The 25,269-nt window shown below is 46.1% G+C and overlaps 2 protein-coding genes across 2 annotated transcripts in view; one reads left to right on the plus strand and one right to left on the minus strand.

Annotated features, from left to right (window-relative positions):
- The window catches only part of CDH13 (cadherin 13), a 1,016,810-nt gene that overhangs the window by 934,064 nt on the left and 57,477 nt on the right, over positions 1–25,269 (plus strand). The window lies entirely within an intron of this gene.
- On the minus strand, positions 12,573–15,110 carry LOC114488218 (actin-like protein 7A). The gene has a single exon (XM_028501895.2). The coding sequence runs from the start codon at positions 14,268–14,270 to the stop codon at positions 12,948–12,950; it is 1,323 nt and encodes a 440-aa protein (XP_028357696.1). The 5' UTR covers positions 14,271–15,110; the 3' UTR covers positions 12,573–12,947.

The following is a 25,269-nucleotide window of genomic DNA, read 5'->3' on the forward strand; positions in this document are numbered from 1 at the left end:
CCCAAGGAGATCCCCCCTGCAACAACTGGAGTGTACCTGCTTCGATCATCTGTCTGAGTGCTTTCGTTATTTATTACCGCGCCGGCTCCCACCATCCATCTTGCTTTGGAACCTGTTATTTTTACCTCTCGGTGTATGGTGAGCGGCTTTCTCTGTCAAGAAATGGTTATTATTTTTAATTGCTGAATGGTATTATTCTATTATTCGATTACATGACTATACTCATTAGTTGATTCATTCCCTTACTGTTAGATATTTCGTTTCAACTGTTGGCAATTATTTAAGAAAAAGGTCGATGGGCATGCTGGTGGCCACATTGTTTAATGCATCATTAATTTTCTGAAGAATTTTCAGAAAATACCTTGCTTGAACAAAAGTATTAATATTAACATTAACTTTTGTCATATAAAGAATTCTTTGTTTTTTTTAATACCTAGACAATCAAATTTATATTTTCCCTATGAGTTCGATCGATGTTGTGGTTAGAAAGTCATTCCCTGCTCCATAGTCATGTCAATACTGCCGTGTCCTAGAGCAGAGCCGGGTCCCACACTCTGTCCTCTCAACGCATCATGACAAAGGGACAGAGCCTGTTCTCCTCACACACAAGGCAGGAGCCGGGCACTTTGCAATGACATTACAGTGTCTCTGGCACTTTGCAATGACATTACAGTGTCTCTAATGAGGAACAGACTTGTGCAACTGAACTTGTTGGCTAATTATTGTCAGGAAAAGCAGCTCAGTGATCATTATACTCACATGGCAATGACTGACCGCCTTTGCCCCACGTTCTCCAAGAAGGAAATCCTACCCTTTGTGACAGCATGGATGGGACTAGAAAGTATTATGCTAAGTGAAGGAAGCCAGGTGGTAAAAGACAAATACCATATGATCTCACCTATAAGAGGAACCTGATGAACAAAACAAACAAGCGAGCAAAACAGAACCAGAAGCAGGGAAACCAGGAATAGACTGACAGGCACCAGAGGGGAGGGGGGAGGGGGAGAATGGCAGAAAGAAGGGGAAGGGTCTAATCAGTGAATAGGTATAAATGACCCATGGACGTGGACAACAGGGTGGGGACTGACTGTGGGATCCTGGGTGTGGGTGGGGCAGGGGAGACCAATGGGGGAAATTGGGACAACTGTACTAGAACAACAATAAAAAACAAAAACAAAAGAAGAAATGAATAACAGACACTAACCGGTGCATCTTTGATTTGCTTACTTTGGGGATCCGCTGGCAGCTCAATAATTTTGATCGGCCTGAAAGGACTTATTTCATTCTCCTAACAATCAGGGGATTTCTGGTGAGGCAACCGAGTAGCAATTTCATCCTGAACATTTTTCAGACAGATCTCATCTTGTCCGGGGTCTGTAGTAAACAGCTCTGCAGCGGAGACTTCTGCCAGCACAGTGAACATAGAAGATATGTGTGGAGGAAAAATACTGTCCCCACCCATGTAAAATTACCTATCACTGCTCAACATTTTCTTGGAAAGGATCATTCATCCAGGGAGCTCGAGTGTTTTCAAGAAGCACTGTATCTGGGAGGATTGAGTTTGGCTACATATAAGAGGAACATTCAAAATGATAGTGGCTCAGAGAAGATAGAGGTTTATTTTTTTTTCTCACCCAAAATAAGTCTAGAGTAGGCACCGCAGTCCAGGGCTTGGGTGGCTGTCCCACAGACCTGTGTGGGGCCCAGGCTCCTTCCTGCTCACTATCCTCCCACCCCCCCACCCCACCCCCCACTGCGGGAGCCCTCCTCCTCACAGTCTGTTATGGTGCTAGTGCCCCAACCTTTGTACCTGCATTCCTGCAGCAGGAAGGGGAAAGGGGGAAGAAAAGAGGTGACTTCTTTTCTTTAAAGGAGACTTCCTGGGAGTCAACCACGTTTTTATTTAAAATTTGTTGGCCAAAATTGGTCACATGACCATACTTAGTTGTGTGGGATGCTGGGATATATGGTCATATCTTTACTAAGGAAGAGTGGATATTGTAAGGTACCTAGAAGTTTCTGTCATGGGGCTTGAACCTTTTTATGTAACAAAAAATTATTGGTAAATTTTAAAAGATGAAAACATGCCGTGACTTTAGATGTTTACACAATCAAAATAATAGATATGTGTGTTTCTAAAGACAACTGCTTGAAAAAAAAAAAAAAACATAAGGATTAGAGCTGTCCACCCATTCATTTACTGAATTCACTTAATGGTGTTGATTTAGAGCCCACTGTGGGCCTGACACTGCTCGGTGCTGCCCGTTCACGGGGGAAAGAAGTGGTCTGTGCCTGCAGCTCCCAGGAAGCGCATAGTCCTACGGGCAACAGCACGTTCTGCGAAGGATGACACTCCCAGGAAAGAAGGAAAAGGGAGAGAGGAAGGGAGGCCGGTGAAGGAAGGAGGGAAATACGTTGTTCCCTTGGAGAGTAAGAACCATCAATCCTCATCTGGAGAGAAAAAGCCAAGCCACAGAAATTGCTCGTTCCCAAGCATCTTGATCATCTCACTCGTCACCAGACACCTGAATTCCCCAGAAATTCTGTTATCCCCACACCTTGTGCAGGTTTCTGTCTCCTGGGAACTGGGTCCACACCAAACTAGGCAAAGATGTCCGCAACCCCTGGAGAAATATACTTTGAAAAGGATAATAGTATGATGAGTACTATGCCTAACATTTTTACGTAAAAGTTTGCCAAAGCACCGTCACCAAAGTCATTTCATTTTCACAACCATCCTGCAAATGAGAAATGCTCAGTCTCCTTTTTTGTGATGAAGACAGTGCGACCTCTCTGAGCCTCAGTTTGTGGAAGGAAGCCACGCGGATGAGGTGTGCAGAGGCTGCGATGAGAACGCCTGGTGCTTCATTCAGCAGCCACTGTGCCCACCTCTGCATACCCTTCCGATGTCGGGTGAGGCATGACCTCCACAGGCAGGCCACCCTGACCTTCCGACTACCTCCCAGGGCTCTCTGAACACCTAGTATAACCTTCATCACACTTTTCTGTTATTCCAGCCTTAATTGTCCATCTTCCTACTAAATTTCAGGTGCTCTGAGAGTAACAATCGTGTGTGTCACCTTCCCTGATAAAGCGCCGGGGCCTCATCAGCACCTTTTTAATTAAGGAAGCACTTTAAGGCACCGAGCACATCAAACTTTCCAGGGGCCTGCAGAACCGCCGGGGACCTGAGCACATAATCCATTGACTCTGAAATTTGAAAGCGGCAAAATTGAAATGAATAAATATTGACTGCCCATAGCACCATGACGACTGTAGCAGGTTAAATTTAACATTTGTGAAAATGTCTTTCCATTCGCAGACCATTTGTAAAGCTTGCATTGCAAGAATGTCTGAGTATGCGCTAGGGAAATCACAGGGAATTATTAATGAAAAATTCCTCATAGCCAAAGAATTCCAAAAGCAAAAAAATTGTTTTAAATTCAGTTCAAATATTTTACAAGAAAAAAAAATGTATTGGCACTGTGGGTGCATTTCAGTATGCTTGATATGACTCAGGAGAAGACCACCAGACAGAGAATACCCTAGAGTCTCGAAGGTCTTAGAGCCCAAGCCCGGGGTCTGGCATGTGGGAGTGCTCAGTACCTGGGCATGACAGGAGTGAACGGCAGCAGGGCTGGGGCGTCTGCGTGCAAACGAGTTTGTGCACAGACAGACACGGTTTGTCGCTATCACTATGACTTCTCATCTTCCAGCAGTGGCTACTGTCTCCCAACCATGAGAACACGGGCGTGTGGCCCTGTTTTAAACCAATTCTGGGAGGGAGGCCTGAGCAGGACGGGCCTCTCACTGGCCTTCCCGGGGCCATGGAAGGGACATCAAACAGCCTTATCCATTAGCCGGCTCTTCCTCCAAAGCCTTGATCCAAATGGAGCCTATTCTTTGCACACAGAATATCTCAATCAGGTCCCAATTAGATCCCCATCTCTCTGAAAACGGCAGCCTACTTTGTCCTGATTTCGTCAGGGTTTGTTTTTTTTTAAGTCATTTCCCAGTCCTCCTCCCTGCACTTGGAGGTTTTTGGCTCTGGGATAGAATTCATTCATGGGCTCACACTGGTATAGATTGCAACATGCAGTGATGAAAATTCAGTCCCAAAAGATTTGTTAAAATGCCCAGGTCCGGTTTGTGCACGTCTTCCTGTGAGTCATCAAAGCCCTTTTCTTTAACGCCTTGTTTAATCTAATATTGAAGCCCATTTGAAGAAATTACAAAAAATGATGGGAAATTGAGCAAAAATCATTGGCTGGCTGTGGGACATTTTATTCTGCATCTTCTAAAACCTCTGGAAATAGAGGGAAAAAATCAGTTCACCTGAAAATTCAGATTTCGTCATCATGGGCATTCTCAGAAACACAGAGGCGTGGTAGCTTACCGTTTATTGGGAGGAAAAGGAGGATTTCAAACTACCGTTTTGAGAAAAGAGAGAAGGATTTCGAAGCCAGATTTAAGAGTTTAATTTGGGATGAATCCCACCTTTGTTTTTGTTACAGAGCTGGGTTCATCATGGATTTTTTTTCACTATGTGGAATCTAATGAACAAAATAATTTAACAAACAAATAGAAGCACAGATACATAGAAGAGACTGACAGAGGGGCGGGGGGCTGGGGGTGGATAAAAAGGGTAAAGGAATTAAGCCTATATATATATATTGACTCATAGACACAGAAAACAGTACAATGAGAGCCAGGCACTGGGGCGGCGGGGAAGGGGGAATAAGCAGGGACCGAAAGAGACCTGACTTTGGACAGCGAGGGCACCATGCAGTGTGCAGACAATGTTTTATTGAGTTGTACACTTGAAACCTGTATGGTTTTATGAAACAATGTCACCCCAATTAATTTAATTTAAAATAACCCGCCTTTTAAATTTTAATCAGAAGTTAAAGGCCAAATAATAACACTTCTACCTGGGGAAATTAAGAGAAGAGCCTCTCTCTACTCAAATATATTATTAACATCTCATCTTAATTAAATGTGGTAACTGACCTCAATAATAGGATTTGGGGTGAGATCATTTCTGGTTTTGTTGTTATTGTGTTTTTTTAATGAGTTATTTCTTTCTTGAGTCAACACACAGAACTTGAAATATAAATGAATTATTTACAGTTGTGTCTTTGTAATTTTTAATTAAAGCGCTGTTCTTTCATTGGAAGTTTATGGTAGCAACACATTTTATTGCCCACTCCGCTGTAGAATTTTTAATTATTTATGTAAATATATTAGCATAGCTGACTCTTGTTTTTCGTGGTCAGATTTTCTATTATGAAGAAGCCAGTGGGAAATAAGGCCTAATAAATTAAGCAACTGATTTTTAAAGATTTAATATCTTCATTGGATAAAAATAGAATTCTGGCTTTTATGATCCAGAGATGGAAGATTTTCATTATTAACCTCAGTTAGAGGTGTTCGATGTGGTTAATATAAAACAGCTGACCATTTGGATAAACAGTGGAGGTTATTTAACATGCAAGCACCGTTTGAACATTTGATTGCATATGCTGTTATAAATTTGCCATCGGCCAGACTTTCATTATTGAAAGCATGGTTTCAAATTGGTTGCATTTGAATATAATTATGATGGTCATTCTTATCTGTCTGAGAAACTAATTCTTAGAACCAATACAGAAAATATTGACAAATGTTAATACTGTTTCTTGCCCTATGTTTTCCAAGCTGTTAAATCTGCTTAGCTGGGTTTTTTTAAATTTTAATAAAGGCATTTGAAATAAATGAGGTTTGCTACAGAAGCAACCAATATAGCATTGACTGAGAAAGCTACATGCTTCAGGGTTGCAATAGCAGTCAGTCAGACGGGGGAAATGGCTGATTTATTTATTATCCCAGCTGTCTGTCAGTCACCCACACCGGGCAGCTGCATACTCACCCCGAGGTCCCAGGAAGGGCTCCTCACAGCCTCAGCACGGCCACAGGTACTGAAACCGCAGTCAGGGAGTCATGTACGTAATGCGGGAAATGCGTATTATCATCTGCTCCCATCTTGCTTTTCACAGGAATCTCAAAGCTTGTATTTTCAAGTGATGAAACTGTAAACTGCAGTTCTCCCACACGTTTAATTCTGGGCTTTTCTCGTGCATTCTAACAGTGTCAGAATGTCACAAGAAGCTCAGACCTTCCATAGCTGTCTTGAAACAGCCTTAGATCCCTCTGTGAGGGCTCCGCCTGTGCAGCAGGACCTCTGGGCCTGAACCAGGGCTAGGAGGGGGTAAGCCCCTTCTTCAGTCACTGAATCACTCCTTCATCCCACAGATGTTCAATAAACACCTCTCACATGCTGGGCTCTTCTCTAGGCATTGGGGATACTGCAGCCGCAGAGACAGTCAAAAATATCTCTCATCATGGAGATTATATTCCAGTGGGAGAGAGAGAAAACGAACAAAAAACAAAAAATAAAATAAATAGCATAGTAGCAGGTGACCAGTACAAAGAAAAGAATAAGGCAGAGAAAGAAGGGGGCCTCTGTAACTGTAGACAGGGGCCGGGGAAGGCCTTGCTGCTGATGTGACAGTTCAGTAGAGAACTGGAGGAAGTGAGGAGTGAGCCATGCAGATAACTGGGAAGAATCGTCCAATCAGGAGAAACAGCCAGTGCAAAGGCCCTGAGGCAGGGGGGTGAGATTGGGGGCAGGGAAGAGGGTCAGTATGCCTGGAGCAGAGTGAGTCAGGGCACAGAGGAGAGGAGGGAAATGACACCAGAGGCACAAGGGGTAAGAGTTTTTACTCTGAATAAGACCAGAAATTAAATGCTCTGGTGGTTTTAGAAAAAAAGCCACCTGGAGATGGGAAGGGTTTAAGGAGAAGGGAGACCTCAGGCCACTGGGAAGGGTGCCACAGTGATCCAGGTAAGGGGCACTGTGGGTGTGGACCTGAGTGGGAGCAGTGCGAGCAGTGAGAAGCAGGCAGCTCCCGGACACATTTGGAAGGGAATGGGGACAGATTTGCTAACCAGTTGTGTGAGGGGTGTGTGTGCATGAGAGAGAGAGGGAGGGAGGGAGGGAGAGAGGTGATGAAGGTTGACTCCAGGACCTTTGTCCTAAACAACTGGAAGAACAGGGTGGCCCAGCTGTGAGACAGGCAGGCTCACTAGAGAAGTGGCATGGGGGAGGGGGAATATCAGGACCTCGGTTTTGATCATGCAGAGTTTGGGATGGAGGGAGCAGGTGACCTGGATAGCAGGGAGAGTCCGGTCTAGAGGTAAAAGCCTGGGTATCGTCCACATTCAGATGGAATTTAAATCCCTGAGCCCTTGACGCACCAAATAGGTGAGTGAAGACAGCCAAGAAAGGAGGGTCAGCAGCGAAGCCCTGGGACATGTTAATGGTCAGAGGGGTGGTCCCGCCTGGCATGCTGTGCATGCGGGCTGCTTCTCAAGACTCGCTGAGCCGGCACAGTCAAATACAACGAGCTACTCTGAAGCAGCGGTCTCCGCAGACGCTGCTTCCTCAGGCCCCAGGGTGGAGTGGACACCCTCAGCCCAGATCTGCCCTGGGTTTTCTTAGCTCCCTCTCCTGCCATCAGTGTGTTGTGCTCCTCCTCCAGCCCACTTCCCCACCACCGTCACACTCAGTCAGCCCCTCACTCAGAGCTGTGCTGACGTGCTCATGGCCCCAACAGAGTAGCTGCATTTACTTCGTCCCAGACACCGTTCTCTATGCCTTACACGTATAATCGCCTCTAATTTCACAACCACCCTGTAAGGAAGGTGCTGTGATTTTGCCCCATTTCACAGGTGAGCACCATGAGGTTCAGAGAGATTCAGGGACTTGCCCAAGGTCACACAACTCACATGCAGGAAGTCCGATCAAAAAGCAGGTCTCTTTACCTCTCTACTCTTCTGCCTCCTAAACCAAAACCAGAGAAGCTCAGCCCTCACTGTGCAATTATAACTGGCCCAATAGTTTTACAGTATTTCAATTTTTCACAATAAAATTATACATTCTAGTTCTGATGTCAGCTGACAGTCCCGAAATCTAGAACAATTTTCACCACTGAATACCAACACAAACATACCAGTTAGTGCCAGACTTCCTGAGTGCAAATCTCTGTTCATTCATTTTCCACATGTGTAACCTTGGGAAGACATTTAATTTTCATGTGCCTCAGTTTCCTCACTGGTTAAAGGTGGGAAATAATACCTAGGTTATAGAGTCACCATGAAGGATAAACTGGGTGAGTCAGTACTAAGTGCTTGGAGCACAGGATCTAGCACATAGTAGGCATTTAATTAACTGATTTTCCCTCTTAGCAAAGAGTGTAATGTGTTGCCATTCTCTAAAGGTGGCTCTTCGAGAGTGAAAGGGGCATTTTCCTATAGTCTGGTTTTCATGCGTTTTGGACCTACTATCAAAGAAGTCTATGAAAGCACTCATTAGCAATGAAAGTGGAAGGTAGTCACCACTCCCAAGAATGATGATGGGTGTCCACCTTTGCTCCTGGAGAACCCTGCTGGTGGTCCACAAGCCAGCCCAGGGTACCTCACTGCTAAAATCTCGTGAGGGCAGTCTCTTCCCATTCCTAGGAAAATTGAAGAGAATAGAGAGAAGTCCCTAACTATTGTCACCTACCATTTGCCTGCCCGCAAGCAAGTCCTCAGAGATGACAGAGTGAAGGGATACTTGGTGAGCCATTATTAAAGATAAGACTTAAACAGCTGATTTTTGAAGGTTTGCAGCTTGGCTTCTTGGTGGACAAGTATGTTTGATTTTGCAATATTTCTGGAGTGTATGCGAAACATAGTCATATTTTCTGCTAGTAAAACTGTTTCTGGTTTGGGCATTGGGATTAAATTTATCAATATTTTAAGATGCTCTGCAAAGCATGTGATGCCATGCAAATAACCGTGACTTACAGAGACCGTCACCCAAACAAGTCTAGGATCTGGTTGAATGTGTAAAGTGAGATGAAGCAAAAAAATTACCTACGAGTGTAAAAGGAGTTTACACTTCAGAACCTCTAATTATTTCTAGTACAAAATCTGTCCGGATCCACGGCTGCAGACAACAGAAACCATCAGCTATGTTAAGTGGAATAAAATGAGAATTTATTAGATCGATATCGGGGAATCACAGAATGGACAGGAGGCCAGAGGATACACAGAGAAAAATGAGTGGGCACCAAATAGAACTCAAGAAGGGAGGCAGTAGGGACTACCACAAAGGGAAGAGCCTGGTTCTCACGTTCCACCTCCCATGCCATGAACCTGAGCTCCACTCACCGCCCCCCACATCACTCACTAAAAGAGCATCCGATCTGCTGGAGCTGAGCAGCCCGTCCCATATCCACTCCTGCCGCATCCAGGCAAGAACGGAAGTGGGTTGTTAGCTCCCACCACCAAAACTGCACAAAACAGGGGTTTGTTCAGTAGGGAGATGCCAACTCTGTGGCAAACTTTCAGGCCACAGCTGTCCCCGTAGCTCTCTATGATGCTGGGTGCTTGTGATGTGAGGGACAAAATTCTGCATGTTCAGCTATTGCACTACCGCACTGAGAGCGTGTCTGTCTCAGAGCAAGCACCGGTGGCATGGGGCAGAGGCCCGGTCAGTCTTCAAGACACCAGCAGTAGAGACTGACTCAGAGCAGGAGGCGTGGCCTGTGGAGAAGGCTGGTGAGGTTCTGGGCAGGGGGACTCTCAGAGCAGAGAAGGGGGGCTTGGGCGAAGGCGGGAGGACCTAGTGCTGGGGCTCCGGTGAGGTGAATACGGCTCTCCTTGAGCACACCCTTTAAGGGAGTGCCAGAATCTCAGCCATCAAGATAGATCGTCTTTCAATGCAGCATTTTTTAATAAAAGTGAGTGCATGGATTCCTGTTAAACAAAATATCAAAAATTTTCAGCAAACTGGGGTTACGTTACTGATTTTTCCTGTTGCATCCAGCTCTGAGATGACGCAGCACAATGCTGTGAAAGCGTCCCTTCCACTTTGGGCCTGTTCCTCCTGCAGATTTAAGGGGCGGGACAGAAACGTGCTGTGACTCTGTGAGGGCTCAGGGGCAAGGATGCAGGTTAAAGTCCCCTGTGCCAGACGGCAGTCTGTATCCCATTGGGCTGGGCGGAGGCGGTGCCCTTTCTGCAAGCGTTAGAAACAGTGGGCGAACGGTAACCCCCTCACCCATGGAAACCTGTAGTGGGGCTCAAAAGAAAAGGAAGAGAAGCCCTATGCATTAAAAAAAACTATACTATCAAATAATTATGTTTAAAAGGATTAGGGGAAAAGAATAGGAACCATGAATGAAAAATAGAGCACAATGAACCAGAAAAGGGAAATGTGAAAAATAAGTCAACACACTATCTAGCAATCTGATTGCACCTCCGCTCATCCCCGCTCTGGGCCCCGGGCAGTGGAGCCCAGTGGTCACCTGGGCCTATAGCTGAGGGACCGAGGTGTCACCGTGTGCTGGGGGTGGAATAGTCCGTGAGTAGAAGGGATGGAATTCAAATCCACATATGTTTATGCCAAATAATTCTTTAATCCTCACCCAAAGATATGTTTACTGGTTCTAAAAAGACAAAGCGGGAGAGAAAGAAAGAAAGAGAGAGAGAAAAACCTTGTTGTGAGAAACATCAGTCAGTTGCGGACTCCTATACACGCCTGAAGCAGGGATCGAACCCACAACCTTTTGGTGTGCAGGACAGTGCTCCAGCCAAATGAGGCACCCAGCTAGGTCTATGCCAAAAATTTTTTTAACAAGAAAACATTTCTTCCTTTTATCATATAAGAGAAGAAACTATCCTTTTTTTTCAATCTGCACCAGGTAGCTCAATTGGTTAGAGCTTCATCGTGATACGTGAAGGTTGTGGGTTTGATCCCTGTTCAGGGGACATACAACCATCAGCCATTGAATGTACAAATAAGTGGAACAAATTGATGTCCAGACCTTTCTCATCTCTCACTAAAATCAATCCATAAAACCAAAAAATTTTAGTAATTTAAGATAACTGTAAGTTGGAAAGCAAAATTAGCTATTACCCCCAGGCTTGCTGGCCCATAAACCTGTGTGCTTCATGAGCAGCACAGCCTACACAGGCCCTGGGAATCTTCCATTGTCCTTCCTTGTCTATTATGTTTGTGAGTAACTGGGGTGAGCATGAACATCTTAGAAGCTAGGTAACCATAAATATACAAATGCTGTGGAATGGCTGGAGCTAATACTGTGCCATAGGGCAGAACTGAAGAAGTGCTCTGTATTCCTGGGTTCCCTCTTCTCTGTAATCTGAACAATAGCCCTAGCCCTAGCCCTAGCCCTAGCCCTAGCCCTAGCCCTAGCCCTAGCCCTAGCCCTAGCCCTAGCCCTAGCTCTAACCCTAGCCCTCGCCCTAGCTCTAGCCCTAGCCCTAGCTCAAACCCTAGCTCTAATCCTAGCTCTAGCCCTAACCCCACCTCCAACCAAAAATATCTTCAGACATTGCCGATGTAGGCTAGGGGTCCGAATTTCCCCCATTTGAGAACCACTAGACTAAGATGACTTCCAAATACTTACTAAAACTGTTCACTTTTTGTGAAGATTTTTTTTTCTACAAGGGTGATGGTGTAAGGATCAGATGAGGAAATTCATAAAAGTTTTTTGAAAAAGACTACACAGTTGTTTGGCCTTCTATTTGTAATTTTAATTAAAAAATACAGTGTAATGTTTAGGCCTAGAATGGCCTAGGGTGGGAGATTCCCACCCTCCAGAGCCACCTCCCATGCCTCCCTTTCACCCAGACCCTCACTGTGGGGGCTTCTTGACTTGGGTTCATAGACCCTTAACAGATCTGAGATAGTATATTTCTGTGTGATTGTTTTCCTCTGTAATTCTATGTACTTTATTTTATGAATTTTAAAATAGTATTCAGAGGCGGGTACATGGGCTTCATCACCCTGCCAAAGAGGTCCAAAGGTTAAGAATTAACCAAACTTCAGCCCGCCCAGCAGTGACTGTTCATGGCATGTTGATGTGTGAGGTGTTTGAGCAGAAACTGAGATGATGAACAGTTCCTCCTGTCATACCTCTTTCTCTGTCATTGTACCCAACTCTTAGCTGATCTCCTGGCACTACAAGGTAAGGCCGAGACATCCTTGATGAACTGCAGGAACTCCAGGTTCCTGTCTGTGGCTACCTCTGCTTTCCTACTCCAGCTGCTGGTGCCCACCAGCTGCGCTTACTCACCAGGCCTGGATCCTGGGTCTGTCATGTAAATAGGTCTTTCAGGGCTGTCCAGGCCAACCTGGAGGCTATGAGGGTGGTTCTGTAGGGCTCCTCCCCAGGGCTCCTCCCCGGGGTGGTGGAGATGCCACAGCTCTGCTGTGAGTGCTTGAATGTGTGTGCCTTTGCATGGCGGGGTCGGGGTGTGCAGGAGACTCAATACCGTAGGAAGACCTCTGGGTCCTGTGTAAGAGACAGAAGCCTACAAGATAATGCTGACAATTCGTCATCGCCTCCTGGAGACCAGACCCTGGTATTCACGTGCATTGTGAGAGATGGAACCACGACAGCCTACTTCCTATCTGTGCTCATCAGAAGGAATCTTCTTACATGTCACAACAGCACGTAATCTATCCTCACACCCCGCCTCCAAGCAGATTTTAGCAAAGCAGTGGTTCCTAAAGTGGGAAATACACAAAATAAGAGACAGTGCAATTTTAGAGTGAGTTTCCCCCAAGAATTTTTAAGCAGTTAACATGTGACACATGTCTTTTTCCTCTGTCATCCACCCCCCACTTCCGCTTTTGTGTCGGCAAATGTATACGTTAAGGCAGAGCTGCACGTACGTTCTCGTTAAGCCAGGAAGCAGAGAAACACGCTGTGGAGGGGAACGGACTGTTTAATCCTGCCCCAGTGAGCGTGCTGGCTCAGCCCCCTGCGTGCGGGGAGGTGCTCACCCGGCAGAGTGGGCACAGGGCAGCCGCAGCGACCACGCTTCCCCAGAGTTTAGAAGCACTTCCTGTAGAGGAAGAAAGGCCCGTGCTCCTCGTACTCAAAGCGGTGGACCCACAGTGCCTGGAAGCCCTGGAGCGATGCCAGGATGGAGCCACCTGTCCACACCGCAGTGTCTCTTCCAGGCAGCACGTTGACCTGGGGGCTGTCATTGGGGCACAAGTTGCTCAGCTCCTTCTGCAGACGGTTGGGGAAACCACTGAGCAGGGTGCTGCCCCCGCAGAGCAGGATGTTCCCCATGAGGTCCCGTTTGAGGGCGATGTCGCACTTGTTGAGGCAGGACACCGTCTGGGTGTGGAGGCCCAGCTGCATGGACTTGATCAGAGACGGCTTGAAGAACATCTCCGAGCAGAGGAACCTCTCCTGGCCCAGGCTGATCTGCTGCCCGTCCGGCAGAGTGTACTGGGTCGTGTGCACAGTAGCTGGGACTTTCTTCTCTTCGATGGGGTCCAGGGCCACGAAGCAGCATGTCTTCTTGATGTCCTCCACGATGCCCACCTGGTCCTCGGTGAAGTGCTTTCCATGATTGTTCATCAGGTCCATCAAGTAGGCTGTCAGGTCAGAGCCCGCATAGTCCAGCCGTCCCGTGATGCTGGGCAAAGGATAGCCTTCGTAGATGGGGACCACATAGGACACGCCGTGGCCGACCTCCACGACCAGGCCGGAGGTCCTGCCGTAGGAGTACATGGACAGGCGGGACTGGTAGGCGATGTGCATCGCAGGCGTGTGGAAGGTCTCAAACAGCATTTCAGCGTACCGCTCTCTGTTGGTGTGCGGGCTCAGGGGCGGGTCCGAAACCAAGACCGCATGCTCCTCCGGGGCGATCTTCATCTCTTGCTGGAAGAGATATTCCCAGATCGCCTGCACAGAATCCCAGTCCACGATGATGCCGTGCCGCAGAGGGTTGATTAGCTTGAGATGAACCTCTGGATTGAGGAGCTCCTGCCCCACGAATGTCTCTTTGCGGTTGTCCCCCGTTTTGGCGGTCTCCATGTAGGGCTTGCCCACAGTTGACGAGATCTTGTGGCTGGGCTTTGGCAGCCCGGCGAAGCCACATTTACAGTAGCCAGTGCCAAGGTCCATGACCACGGCCTTGGTCACCTTTACCTTGGGCTTCTCCTTGACTTCTGCCGACTGAGTGGGTTCTTCTGGCTTGGAAAAGGTGTGGCGGACCCATACTGCCCTCTTGGCGGGGCCTTCCTTCAGGGAGGCAGTCTGCAGGGCCTGGGTGTTCACGGGGGCCTGTTCGCCCTTTTTCTTGTCAGGCCCATCCCCCATGACTGCTGCCTGCGGGGCCCACGTGCCATCCAGGGCCATCTTGCTCTCAGGAAGTTTCTCGATCCCACTAGCTTCAACGCCTGAAAGGCTTAAACCACAGGGCAGCTTGAGAATTTCCCCAATGGTGACATCACTGATTATGACATAATCCAGGGACCTGGGGCTCTCTAGGTACTAGGGACAAACTTTGTCCCAAGGTAGGGTCAATTTGGGTAGTATTTCTGAGGCGATTTACATTTTTTCTAAATTATAATAAACCTGATTCATCTAGTCAAAACACAAAATAACACAAAAATAAAAATCTGCACCTGGTAGAATGTATAGCTTCTTTATAAGCTCCCATAGAATTTCTTTAAAATTCTATTCCAGGTGTGACCTTGCTTCCATCAGGTGAGCTGGCAGTGTCCAGAGGGCCAGTTTCACCTCTGCTCTACATTCTCTTGAATTCTGTGTGTCGGGGCTCCTTTTGAAATCCGTAAAGGTGGGAGGGCCGGGGGGTACGGTAGTGCGAGAAGGACATGAAAAGACACGGGTGGAGCCCACGCTGACGTCCATCCGAGTCCCTCCCGGGGCGCCCACGCATGAGCTGTTCCCTTAGCAGCTGCCAAAGAGCATCGGGGGCGAGTGATTACTGTTTGATCTTTTATTCTGAATGCCTGAGAATGAAACATGCCTAGCTCAAAAAGTAAATTTTTCACAAATACTAAAACACACTGTCTAGTTACTGGAAAAACACATCAGCTAGTCTTAGCAGGGCCGTCTCCAAGTACATTGTGCATTTCTTAGAACTCCATGCACAGACTTGATCTAAGCCATATTGTCATTCACCCAGGTGACGGCCATTGGCCAAACCGGTCTCCCTCTTCCCTGCTTGCCTCCTTGTAATGCACTGCCCTTGCGGCACCCACCTGATGGGCCTCTTCCCCCCACCTTTCTGCTCTCTGTCTCCCTCTGGCTGCCTCCTCTCCCATGGTGTGGCCTTCCTCAAGTGTCTTCCCCCTGAGGAACTGTACAGAAACTGTTCGCTCTGCTTTGAACCACAGCTGATCCTCATTATTCACTCATTCTGTTTTTCAAAATTCACCTACATGCTAAAATTGATTCGTAACCCCAAAATCTTTGTGGCGCTTTCACGGTTATTTGCAGACAAGCGCAGAACAGCAAAAATACTCACGTTGCCCGACATGCACATTTCCAGCTGAGGTCAAAAGAGACCGAGCTCTGCCTTCCTGGCTCAGCTCTGCCACTGTAAACAAGTGTGCTTTGTACGGTTGATTTGATGCCACATTTTTCACATTAAAGATATGTTTAAACAGAAACACACAGAAAACAAACCAAAGTTGTCTAGAGATTGATGGTTATGTATTGATGGATTGGTTGGTTGACGAGGCTCGCAGGGAGCTAGCCCTTCGTGCCTCCTAGGAGCAGCAGTTCATATTAGCTAATGGGCAGGGCAGGGGGGACTTTGTAACTATGTAGCAAAAAGGGACAGCCCTCACCTGCCTGCCTGTCACGGCTTGTCTCCTTCTCTGGCCTAGAAGCCTCTTGAGAACAGGGACCACACTGGCTTTGAACAGCGCCTGGCATATAGTAGGTACTTGATAAATTTTTAATGAATAAATTGCAAATAAATGATTTTCAAGGGCAATTTTTAATCAGGCTTTAGCCTATAGTGAATCATTAGAGGTTAATATTTAATACCGCTTTACAAAATCTGGGCAGATTTTCACCGGAGTCTGTGAATGAATGCTAATTAAAAACCTTTATTTAATTATCACTTGACACTCTTCTTTGGTTGGAGCCTCCCCTTTGGACTTGAGAGCATGACAGAAGATGTTCCTCTGTCTCCACCCTCTGCCAGTGTCCCTGGCCAAGTACCTCTGCTCTGCTGAATTTCCCTGAGGCCACCTCGGCAGAGATGGTGTCACCAAGGTGCTCAGGGCACTGCCACCTTAGAAATCTGATGAGGAGCAGTGAGCATCCATATCTCCCTTCCTCCTGGGGAGAGAGAGGCATCTCCGAGGTCCATTCTGCTTCTCACCGAACCACAAAACCAGGACAAGGAAGACTCTTACCCCTGACTGAGCGCACTAGCTTGCAACACTGAGAGCCAGATTTCATAGCAAGCAGGGTCAGTAACTCCTAAACTTGTTGCTCAGTCATAAGTTCTGGCTCCATCTGGGCTTCTATTAGAGCAGAAGTCAGCAACCTTTTTCCCTGAAGGATCAGGTGATATAAGTAATGTGGGCTTTGGAGACCACACAGTCTGTCTTGACTACTAAACTGTACTGTTGTTGAAAGGCGCCACATCAGTGGCTGTGTTCCAATAAAACTTTATTCACACGGGCTGGCAGAGGGCCAGATTTGGCCTGTGGGCCATAGTTTTCCAACCCCTGCAGTGCAACCTTTCCCATATGATGGTATCTTATTTGTCTGTGTTGTATTCTGCACTGTGAGCTCTTGGAGGAAGGCCTGAGTTACATTCACTGTTTTCATCTTGACATCTGGTACAATGCCCAGCCCATAGCAAGCCATCAGCCAACATCTGCTAAATGCACAACTTGCCCCCAAAACACAGGTGTTGTGAAACGAGCCAAGCGGATGAAAGGTGATCTGAGCCCCACCCGATGACAGCCCATCCATCATTGCACTTCCTGCTGTCAGTACTCAAAATAGCAGCAGTTGTTTTTCTGACAACAAATCAAAATAATATTCCTAGACACGTTCAGCAAAAAGCCACTGAGTGTGGGGGAGGCATTCAGATGTCAGCTGGAATCTGCCTGCCCGTGAGACCTAAATAAACTTGTGATAAATCCTGATTTGGTGCCCTGTAGCAAACCAAAAGCTTCCCCAAGATTTGTGCAAATGCCTGAGGGTTGGAGAAGGAGGGCCTGCATTTCTAGGGGTCCCTTCTGGTCCCACGTGTCCACTTCTGACAAGTTAGTTCTGTTTCTTTATTACCTCACTATCCTGTCCATACAGTCTGTTACGTTCCACCGTGCCCTTTTCCTCCTTTCCCCCTTGGCACACACACATGCACACTCACCATCCTCATCAGAATCTACTGCACATGGTCCACTTAATTGATGTTGGAGGAAAATGCCATTACATCACATCAAATTACTTCAATCTGAGCCCAATGTAGCCCTTAACTGCAAATTCCTCTCACTGCTCCAACTCGGTCTTTTTCCCAGGACACATTATCCCCCGAAATCACCCCAACCTCAGCACATATGGTGACTCCCCTGTCTAATTTCCCCCTCTGTGCCCCCTTCTCGATTTGTAACAGCTTTATAGAGATATGGTTGACATACAATCAGCTGCACATGTTTAGAGTGTATAATTTGATAAGTTCTGACATAATGTTCACACCCATGACACTGTCACCCTGATCAAGCTACTGCACATACCCAGCACCCCCAAGAATGCCCCTGAGTCACCTTCCCTCCTGCCTCCTGTACCCCGTCCCCAGGTGACCACTGGTCTGCTTTCTGTCACTACAGATTACTGTGCCTTCCCTAGAGTTTCATATAAATTGAATGTCCTACAGTACCTGCTCTTTTTTGGTCTGACTTCTTTCACTCGTCACACATGGGGTTCATGCATGTTGTCACTATTCTCTCATGAGAGCAAAGAAACAAAGACCTTCTTTCTACAGGACAATTTAATTCTTTCCAGGTCCTGCCTCCAGTGAGCTTCAGGCTCAATGGAAATGTGTCAAAAGGCCAAAATGGCCCCCTCTCTTTAGAAGACCCTATGGTTTTAAATAGCATATTTCCTCCCCATACATATCCTTTTCTTCTTTAGTTCATTCAACACTTGTTGAATAAGCACCTATGTGTGCCAGGCACTGTTGTTGGGGACATAATGGGAATCAGACAAACAAGGCCTTCCTCTGGGGGAATGGCTAGAAAATGAGAAAACGATGGTTCCAAATATGATAGGTGACATGAAGAAAATGGACAATGCCTCGGGCTGTCCGAAAGGACGCATACCCAAGCCAAGGACAGTGGTCCCTTCCAGGGGAGTGGAGTGGGAGTTGGGGGCTGGGATAAGGAGTCATCTGCTTCTTTTGTCTACAGGTTTTGAGAATGTAATCCCATATTTTTTAGTTGTTTGAATGTTTTCTAATGAGAAATATATGCTTATTGTAGAAAAATGAACAGAGCAAATTAAAAATCACCTTTAATCCCACCGCCCTGATACAGCCACCATTATATCTCGTTTGGTTCATTCCACAGTCCAGAGGCAGAGGAACACGCTTTGTTTTGTTTTTGTGTAATTAAACGGGCCATGGGAACTGCCATCAGCTTCCTGGGGAGCTGAGTTGTGTTTATTTTTTTTTAAGAGCTACTAATTTTTGATTAACCAGGATGAATGTAACATTTAAGAGGAATTTAATTATACCCTCTTCCCCTTCTCAACAAAACAACATTATTCCCCATGAAGTGTAGAGTCAAGGCTCTGAGGATGTATGGCTCTGAGCTGAGGAATTATAGGGGACATTTTTCATGTCACTGCCTAGACAGTCATGCAAGCGATCTAACAGTGAGGTATCTCAGCTGCAGGTTACATCCCCAGCTGAAGCCGGGCTGGGTAATAATTCACTTTGTCATTACTTAATTCTGTGATAGCTGCAGTTACTGAGCCAGAATAGAAAGCCTCAGTCGCTAAAAAGATGAGGCACTGTGTGTCACAGTGTCTAGGAACAGACAGGCAAGGGGCAGCTCAATGGGCCGATGGGTGGCTGCATAAAGAAGTCTGATAATGGGTGCAGGGCTTCTGATTCATTTATTTTCTAAATGTCATCTTTGCATGTTTCATTCATCAGCCTGTCCAGTGGACACATAGCTAGGAGGTGCATCTTGTGTGCCAGTCAGAGAGGCCACATCCAAGCACAGGCCAAGCCCCGTGAGAAGCTGTTCTCCCACAAAGTTGACAAATCAGCCTTTGAGTGTACGTGTGTCTAGGACATCCAAGCCCTTGCCTGGATTTGCCACCATCTGTTGGTTTTCTAATGTCACATTCTCCAATGCCTGTGTGCTAAGGTGTCTGCCCTGAGTGCCATCCTTGTCCACTCCTGGCCTCCCACCCAGGACCCTGTAGATCTCTCCACAGTGCCTCTCCCACTTCAGCACCATGGTCAGTGCCCTTCAGTGTGGGATGCCAAGTATTTTGCATTCTGTGCCTTTGCTCATGTTGCTTCCCCTGGCCTCCCGCTCCAAGTAACTATCACATGACTAAACCCCGCTTGTTTACTGGCAGTACTAAGTACTGTGGAAGCATGGCGAATCTGATATCCAGCTCTGCACTGAGGATTATGGGACTTCAGGCAAGTTACTTAACCTCTCCTGGTCCCATTCTCTCCAGATGTAAAAGGAGATAATACCTAGAGTCATTGGGAGGATTAAATAGGCTAATCTGGCAAAGCTCTCAGCTCAGGCTCTGGAATGTAGCAAGAACCCAATGTGCATTAGCTAATACATCTAAAACCATTCCAAACATAGCATTATCCTCAAAACCTTCCTTTATCACCCACCCCAACCCCAGAGGGCACTGCCCCTCTGTGCATAACTTAGGATAACTTTCATCTTACATACACAAGCACACCACACTTATTTTGTAATTGTCAATGAGAGTTCTAGCAAGGATAAATAATACTGCCATAATAGACAACCTCCTAATCTCAATAGCTTAACAAAGAAATGCATTTCTCCTTCATATCGCTATTCACTTGCCGATGGCAGGGCACAGATGTGCGGGAAATGTTTCTGCTCCACAATGATAATTCAAAGACTCAGGCTCTTTGGCTCCTCCCATCTTATGAGGCTACTTCTTCAGAGTGTGACCTCCAAGGTTGCTATGGAAGAAGAAAGGGAGGAGAGTCTTATAGGGGTCTTGTGGCCAAATCCAGAAGTGGTATTATCATGCCCACTCACTTTTTCTTGACAAGAATCCAGACCCCAACCTAGCTGCAAGGGAAGCTGAGAAATGCAGCCTACCTGTGTATCCAGGTAGAAATTAAAACTGTCTCAGCCACAGCAATGCTCCTCATCTCCCCCACTAGGCCAGGGGACGCCTGAGGGTACAAACCATGTGCCCTGGTTCTCTCATCCAGGGTTCATTCACTGCTGCCATCCCTTGAGCTGAGTATGGCTATGGGTCCCTTCAGGGAACCGCAAGTAACAGCAACACTCACTGAGTCACATGTATTACTGCATAAAATTAGCTCATTGCCACACTGGTATAGGATGCATGTGGAGGTGGGGCAGATATAAGGCAGCTCATGAAAGAAGAACCCATGAACTTCTCAGTTAAGGGTAACCTCTGCCAACCCTTCCTGAAATCAACATGTCCTGGCTTCCAGTGACAGAACTAATAAGAGCTTTCTTACCTGGTTCACCCACCTCTTGGAATAGAGCCTTATCTCAGTGACAAGAAAACACATTATGTCCAGTAGTTTTTTTAAAAAAATGTTAGGTAAGAAACTAGGACAAACTTTCAAAAAAAAAGTTGCATCATGTACCAACTTTTTAAAAACAGTTATACTCTTTGACAACAGTAATTCTACTCCTGGGAATTTATCAAAGAAATAATCAGAAATGGTGTCAAAGACTTATGCACTGGGAAGCAGAGATTTATGTTCAGAGTTTTTCACTGGAGCTTTATTTATGATAGCAAAAATTTGGAAAACAGTCTCAGTGTCCAACAATAGGAGGCTAGATAAATAAATTATGGGACAGCCATAATGTGCAATCATTAAAACTGTGTCTCATAAGAATTTTTAATTCAAAGGACATTGTTTCTGATATAAACTGAAGTTGAGAAGGTAAAATATTAAAGTTGGTATGACCCTGATTATATAAAGAAAACCCTGAAGAAATACCCTATAAGGTTAAGAGTGATTCTCTCGGGCTCCTGGAAGTATTGGTGATTTTTAATGTTTTCTTCACACTCTTTCATATTGTCAAGTTTCTATGCTGAACACAATACTTTCATAAGCAGAAAAATGATTTCTTAAAGAAGAGAAAACAAGGGAATTGTAAGAAAACCACCTTTCCCTCTGCAGATCACTCAGAGGTACTGTGGTCCTTTTCCACAGTCTTAAGAAAACTCCAATGCTGGCCTAGACCAATAGGTCCCCGAGTTTGTAATAGGCAGAAACTAGCAATTGTCGCCTGGGGCACATCCCTCTCAGCTGTCATAACATCCATTCAGCTGCACAAAATATATCATCTCAGATAACCCTACGGACAGCACTTCCTTTACCAGGAAAAATTGAAAAGGGCTTATTCCTTCATAAGTTCTATAAGGATGTTTCTTGGCGTCTAAAAAATGGCAAGGACCCTTCACCCAGACTTCACAGACACCCATCCCTAACCTTGGTTATGGTTCAAAAAACTGGTCTGGGATTTGAAACGAATTTCACCTTTTCACCTGCAGCTGTGATTTCCAATTTGGTCTGGAGGAATAAAACGGCCTCGAGACAAGTCAAAGGATAGATACGTTTTACATGTTTTCTCTTCGCTGGGGTTTCAACCTGCTGTGGTTAGGTTGTTAAGACAACAGATATAATGAACAAAAATAACAATAATTACCCAAAAAGGTACAATCAAACGCACTGCAGTTCTGGCCTTGATGTCAGAACATGAACACTCAGATAGTTCTCCAAATCCCGTGGAACGAGCCCTAGGGGGTTTACACTCACGCCCTAGGACGGCAAGCTGAGGGTGTTGGAGGAAATGTTCGCTGTGCGCCCAGTGTGTGGATTCCGCAGAACCCGGGCTGCACCGATATCGGCAGGGGAATCGTTCTGAGGCCTGGCCGGCCGCAGCCCCGCTGCCCTGGACCCCAGAGCTGGGGAAAGTGGTCTCTCCTCATCCGTGCATTACCGGGAATGAAGCACTCCTTCCTTGCCAACTACATAATGACTCTTCTTAAAATTGAATTTAAGTTCTGTTAGAAAATTGTTGAAAGCCTTCGGTGCTCATTTTTACCAAATTGAACTCTGTAATGTTACCGTAATAGAAAAAAATCTTCCAAAGTTCAATTGGAATTTTTTCTATTAACTTAGTAGCAAGGGTCCAATTTTAGGAAAATAGTTTCAGTGTGCGAGTGAAATCATGCTGTTTGTTATGCAGCATCAAAGCGGTTCTCCAGCACACGGTGGTGCCTGTGCTCCCTGGGCTTGAACTTCCTGGGAGGCCAGCACTAAGCTGGTCACTTCAAGATTTTTCTGGCATCATCTGACGACATTTCTATAAAACTGACATTCATGCCTTCAAGTACCATGGCATTGTGTATCTTGACTAGGTTTCTAAAATGTGTGCTTCTCTGCTTCTTAAACAGACTACGGGAATGCAATTTAAGGCTATTTGAGTTAATCAGTCTTATTGCTTGATAAATGAACTGAAGTAATGCTTTACTTGGTTTTGAGTTTTTCTGTCTCTTGTGCTTTCGAATATCATTTTATGGTCATTGTATCTGCCTCTAGGAATTACCCTGGAATAAACTAGAAAACTAGGTTTTTAAAGATGTATGACTTGAAAAGAAAAGCAGTGATATCGGATGGAAAGCCCAAGAAAAAGGGAATCAAGGTTTATTGAGTAACTACTCAGTGCCAGGCATTATCTGTGCATTTTACCATTTCATCTTCCCAGCACCCCTAATGCCCATCTTACTGTCTCCATTTCACAGAAAATGCCCCTGAGCCAAGAGGTTGCATACATTTGCTTGGAATCACACAACTAAGAAACAGCAGACCCAAGCCAATGTGTTTCTGCTGTAGATCTGAGGGTGTAAACCTATTCTCATATCTCAGAAAATACTTTCTACTTCTTCCTAGATGGCTGATTCTCCAAGTGATGGGCTTGGGGCATATTTTGTACCCCGTCTAGGGCAGGGCTAGCCCTGGGTTCCCTCTTGTTGACAGTTGCTCTCAGCTAACTCCTGCTGTTTATCACCAGAGCAGCAGAGACCAGGTTCATCTTCCTCTGTCTGAATCACAGCCTCCTCATCAAACTTCTTCATTAACTACATGGCTAATGATCATCCCTAGGTCCTCACACCCTTAGTCAATTATGAACCTTGGGTAGACTCTCACCATCTTTTCCCACCCTCTGCACCTTGGCTATATCTTTGATGACCCCACTTTTTGTGCCATGGGACATGTCTTCCTGGGCATTCTCACTCACATCTGCCCTTTCCAAGTCCAAAGGCATCTTTCTGATGCCAGATCTAATCATCCCTCCTCTAGGCTATGGGAACAGCCTCCTAACTCAACTCCTTTCCCTTTCCAGGCTGTGCCTGGTACCCCTGCCAATGATGGGCTCCTTACGCCTGTTCTGATCATGTCACTAGCCTCCTGGAACAACCTCTTGGTGCCCCAGTGTAGACAAAACTCAGTGTGCACACTTGGGCTGACCATGGAGGTTGTGCACAGTGTCGCGCTAAGATACAGTTCTGCACCCACACCTTCCGCTCTACTTGCAACCCTTGGGAAGGAGGGGACAGTTGAGCCAAGTGAGCCCCAGAGTTAAAATCTCTCATCCCAACTTAGATTTGGTAAAACTGGGAACATATTTAGGCAAGAGAGCAGATACACCTTCCCTAGGACTGAGTGCCTTTTCGGCTTCCATTGGTGCATTCACAAATCACCCATAAATTTAGTGGCTTAAAACCTCATTTATTTATCTGTTGTGGTTTTAGTGAGTCAGTATTATGAAAAGGACACAGTGGAGACAGCTTATCTCTGTGCCACAGTGTCTGAGGCTTCAGCTGGAGACCCCAAAGGCTGGGGCTAAAATCAGGGAAAGGCTTGTTTGCTTGTTTAGCTGGCAGTCGATGCTGGCTGCCACCCAGAACACCTGTGCATAGCCTCTGCGCATGGCCTGTGCTTCCTCACAGCATGGTGGCGGGTTTCCTGAAAGAGCATCTTGAGAGCATGCCCAGCGGAAACTGTGTCAATCACCTCTTATTCCAAAGCCCCAGGAGCCATGCAGGGGTCCTTCCAGCACATTTTATTCATCAAGGTGGTCATAAAAACTGGCCCACCTTCTAAGCAAAGGGAATTAGACTTTAGCTTTGCGGGGGAGGATCATGTGAGATGAGAAATATTGTTGTTACCTTTTATTGAAAATACAACGTGCCATAGAGCCCAAAGTCTACCTGAATAGAGGACAGCCTGGGAGTCCGATTGGCCAGAGTTCAGATCCCAGCTCCCTTGTTGAGTTGTCCTGTGGCATGGGAAATCAGTGAAGCCTCTAATGCTGTATTCTTATTTATAAAATGGCTGTCATTTTTTAAAGATTTTATTTATTTATTTTTAGAGAGATGGGAAGGGAGGGAGAGAGAGAAGGAGAGAAACATCGATGTGTGGTTGCCTCTCATGCACCCCCCAACTGGAGATCTGGCCTGCAACTCAGGCGTGCACCCTGACTGGGAATCAAACCGGCAGTCCTCTGGTTCGCAGGCCAGCATTGGATCCACTGAGCCATACCAGCCGGGGCTACTTATAAAATGGCTGTCATTTTAACTCATCAGTTAGGAGCTTGTTATGATGTCATTAGCCTAAGGAGGGGCCTGGGTGTCTGACACCTGGAAGTGAGGTTGAAGCTGTCCCTTCATCCTCCTTGGTTAAATTCTCCACTGCTCTCTGTTCACTCACAACCCAACATGCTCTGTCTCCATTCTGCCCCAGTTATTTGTAATGGGTGTGTCTTTCCCTGAATTCACAGCCTTTGTATCTTCTCTTCCTACCAACTGTGCTATGCAGAATGATGCCCCCTAGTCCCTAAGATGCTCACATTGTAATCCCTGGAAACCATAAACACATGATGTTACATGGTACAGGGAACCCTGCAGATGTGATTAAGCTGGGGATCTTGAGATGGAAAGATTATCCTGGATTATCTGGGTGGGCTCGATTTAATCATAACAGTCCTTATAAGAGGGAGGCGGGAGGATCAGAGTTGAAGAAGGAGCTGTGATATTCACAGCAAAAGGTTGAAGTGATGCAAGAAAGAGGACATGAGACAAG

This window comes from Phyllostomus discolor, chromosome 12, assembly GCF_004126475.2.
Source record: "Phyllostomus discolor isolate MPI-MPIP mPhyDis1 chromosome 12, mPhyDis1.pri.v3, whole genome shotgun sequence".
Taxonomy (NCBI): Eukaryota; Metazoa; Chordata; class Mammalia; order Chiroptera; family Phyllostomidae; genus Phyllostomus; species Phyllostomus discolor.